The sequence below is a fragment of the Mus pahari genome, chromosome 3, assembly GCF_900095145.1.
Source record: "Mus pahari chromosome 3, PAHARI_EIJ_v1.1, whole genome shotgun sequence".
Classification (NCBI taxonomy): Eukaryota; Metazoa; Chordata; class Mammalia; order Rodentia; family Muridae; genus Mus; species Mus pahari.
The window spans coordinates 14,467,979-14,471,112 of record NC_034592.1 but is presented as its reverse complement, the minus strand read 5'-3'; the positions used below and the strand labels follow the sequence as shown (position 1 = coordinate 14,471,112).

Genomic DNA, 3,134 nt, shown 5'->3' with positions numbered 1-3,134 from the left:
CACAACAGTATGGAGACCCCTGGATTAGAGGTGAGGAAGGAGATATGAGAGAGAGGTCATCCACAGAGCTGGGCTCCGGTTTCATAGCCCTTCTCTGCTGGCCAGCCAGGAGAACTGCCCACTTGGCAGCTGTCCCAGCTGGGCTGTCCAGGAAGCTGGGGTGGTGGGAGGTGCATTCCTGCCCCGGTTGTAGTCCAGACCAGCAGCAAGGGAGTGGGTGGCCTGTTCAGCTAGGCCCAGATGCAGCTTGGGAAAGAAGGGAGGGGCAGTGTCCTGACAGCCCCTTCATGGGCAGGGTTGGAGCTAGTGGCTTGCTAGCTGGGACCTCCCTCTTCTGGTTGAAAGACCGTGGAGTAGATGGGTCTGCCATGGATAACTGTGGGAGGGCAGGAGGGGGGTCCCTTATGGGAATGCCTTTCCCTCTTGGGCTCTCTCTCGTACCCTTCTAGTGCTGCCTTCAAAAAGGGCCCTGTGCCTGAGGCCTCAGGCCTGTGACTGAGTTCTCATTCCCTGTGTCCTGTGCCCTGGCCGGGAAGCTGAGGGAGAGAGCTGCAGAGGCCAGAGGGCAGGTTAATGAAATATCTGTTCTGAAGGAGGAGGAGCAGGCTGGGGGCCTGGCTGCCCCATCCCCCACCCCTGCTGTGATTAGCCGGGCTGGCAAGGAAGGAGCACGTGGCAGCTCCTTGGGCCAGCAGTATTGGCACTGGGCACAGTTTGCAGAGGAAGGAGGCTCCTCTGGCACGCACGCAGTGCCTGGCATGGTGCTCTAAGGTAGAGGCACTGCTCGGACTTGCAGAGCCCCTACTGGATCCATATCATGCTGACTCTTCCTTGCTAGGAACCTCTCAGGAGCGTCTGGAAGACCAAGGAAACCGTTGAGAGAGTAAGGTATGTATAGATCCCTGCTGACGGGAATACCTGCCTGTCTCATTCATGGGAACCACAGAACACTTGACAGCTGTCACTATAGGGACGGGGATGGCTCAAGAGACTGCAGGGGCAAGGACAGCTCCTGCCTGAAAATCCAACCCCTCCCCACTCCAGAGGCTGCTGAGCACAGGCCCCTTGGAGTCGGGTACCGAATGGGTGGCTTGCCTCTGATCCACTCTTTTCCTACTGTGCTCAGTGAGGGTTCAGCGTGGTCACAAGTGGGACACGAGGCCACCGAGGGTCCCAAGTCCGCAGGCTGGGAGGGAGCAGGGGAGTATCTGGCTTTCAGATCACAGTGCAGTTTGTCCAGTGCAGCCATACAGAGGCCCATGACAGAAGCTTCCCTTACCTCAGTCTCGTCCCTAAAGTAGAGACAAAAGTCAGGGGCCTCGGCCCAGTCTGTGGGAGTGAATGAGTACACAGAGCTTGTCATCCACACTGGATGATGAAAGTGACTTTCTCTGTTAACTAGACACCGAGTCACCAAGTAACAGTCGTTAATACTAAGGAAGCCAGCCCCACTCACCCTAAGCCTTTGCTTTGACTGCTGATCCCAGGAATGGGCGTGAGAGATCCCTTGGAGGCATCTTTCTTTCTTCCCTGTTCTGGGAGGGAACCCCAGACTCTGGGCACCATCAATCCTGGTAGACCTTGTGTGTGTGTGTGTGTGTGTGTGTGCGTGTGTGTGTGTGGGGGGGTTGGTGTGAGACAGGGTTTCTCTGTGTAGCCCTGGCTGTTCTGGAATTCACTCTGTAGACCAGGCTGGCCTCAAACTCAGAAATCTGCCTGCCTCTCCCTCCCAGGTGCTGGGATTAAAGGTGTGTGCCATCACCACCTGGTTTCCTGGTAAAGTCATGCTATTACATTTTGATGACTAGGGAGGTGGGGTGGGGGTGGGCTCTGAAGGAAGGGCTCTTGATGACCCCTTAAGGGCAGCTGGAAGGACTCTGGAGGGACAGAGAGAAGTGAGACCCCTTAAGCCTGAAATCCCGACTGGGGGTGGGCATCTAGACACCACAGCCTCCACTGGCTTTTATTGGGAGCCACTGAAGGAGAAATAGCTTAAGTGGGGTTGAGTGGGGATTGTCTTGGGGGAATTACCCAAGGGTCCTGACTGGGTCTATTGCCAGCTCCAGCTTGGGGCTTTTGCCCCATTGCTCCTCCATGGCTACCTACCTCTGCCTTGCTCTTCCTGTGTACAGGTGACCCCACACATTCCTGTCAGTGTGGTCTTGCTTCCTCTGGGGCTGCAGTTTTTCCCTCCAACCCTTGCTCAGCAGCTCTAGGGCCTTGCCATACCTCAGAGCAGCCCTGAACATGCTCAGGAAGCTCTGATATGCACTCGCCAGGCTCTGGATGGTCCCACTCCCATATCATGCTATCTCCGTCCCTAATGCTCCTGAGAGGACATTCAGTGCCCCTCCAAAGACCCTCATGCCTTCCCTCTATCCCTCTATCCTTTCTCTCTGGATCACCACTCTCCCTCAGGCCTCATTCCGAATATCTCTCAGTTGGGTCATCCCCACCTCTCTGACACCCACTCCCTACCCAAAGCTGTCTTCCCTGAGGCCAGCTAGAGCCTGCTGGAGAGTGAATGGGGGAGTGATGGGGGAGTGAGTGAGTGAATGGGGGTGGGTGAGTGAATGAATGAGTGGGGAGTGGATGAGTGAATGAGGGGTGAAGAGCTGAGTGTGGGAGTTGGGGAGTAAGTGAACACACATCACAGGGAAGCAGCAGAAAGAGGGCCAAGGATGTAGCAGGGGAACCTCAGGTACATAGGCATGCACTTAGCGTATCCCCCACAATGTCCGCACTGCACCCCATCCAACCTGACTCTCTTGTTGGCTCCCCAAGGTACAGGAGCCGTAAGTCCCCATGGCTTCACTGAGCAGGGTCCTACGTGTAGCTGCCACCTGTCCTCGAGGGAGATCTGCCTGGAACCTGGGGCTACAGCCCCTAGCCACGGAGGCCAGGCCCACCACTGAGAAGGGTGTTCCATACCAGCGGACCCTGAAGGAGGAGGCCCAAGGTACCTCCGTGGTGCCCCAAGGACCAAGCCAGCCCCTGCCTAGCACAGCCAATGTTGTGGTCATCGGCGGGGGCAGTTTGGGCTGCCAGACTCTGTACCACTTGGCTAAGCTGGGCGTAAGTGGAGCGGTGCTGCTGGAGAGAGATCGACTGACCTCTGGGACCACCTGGCACAC

General features: G+C 56.9%; 1 protein-coding gene across 1 annotated transcript in view; it reads left to right on the top strand.

Annotated features, from left to right (window-relative positions):
* Positions 1 to 200: 200 nt before the first annotated feature.
* Sardh (sarcosine dehydrogenase) overlaps positions 201 to 3,134 on the top strand; it is a 62,118-nt gene continuing 59,184 nt past the window's right edge. Inside the window, exons 1-2 of the mRNA XM_021193846.2 lie at positions 201 to 888; positions 2,785 to 3,134. Coding sequence (XP_021049505.1) covers positions 2,806 to 3,134 — 329 coding nt within the window. The 5' untranslated portion in view covers positions 201 to 888; positions 2,785 to 2,805. The remainder of the gene's footprint in view (positions 889 to 2,784) is intronic.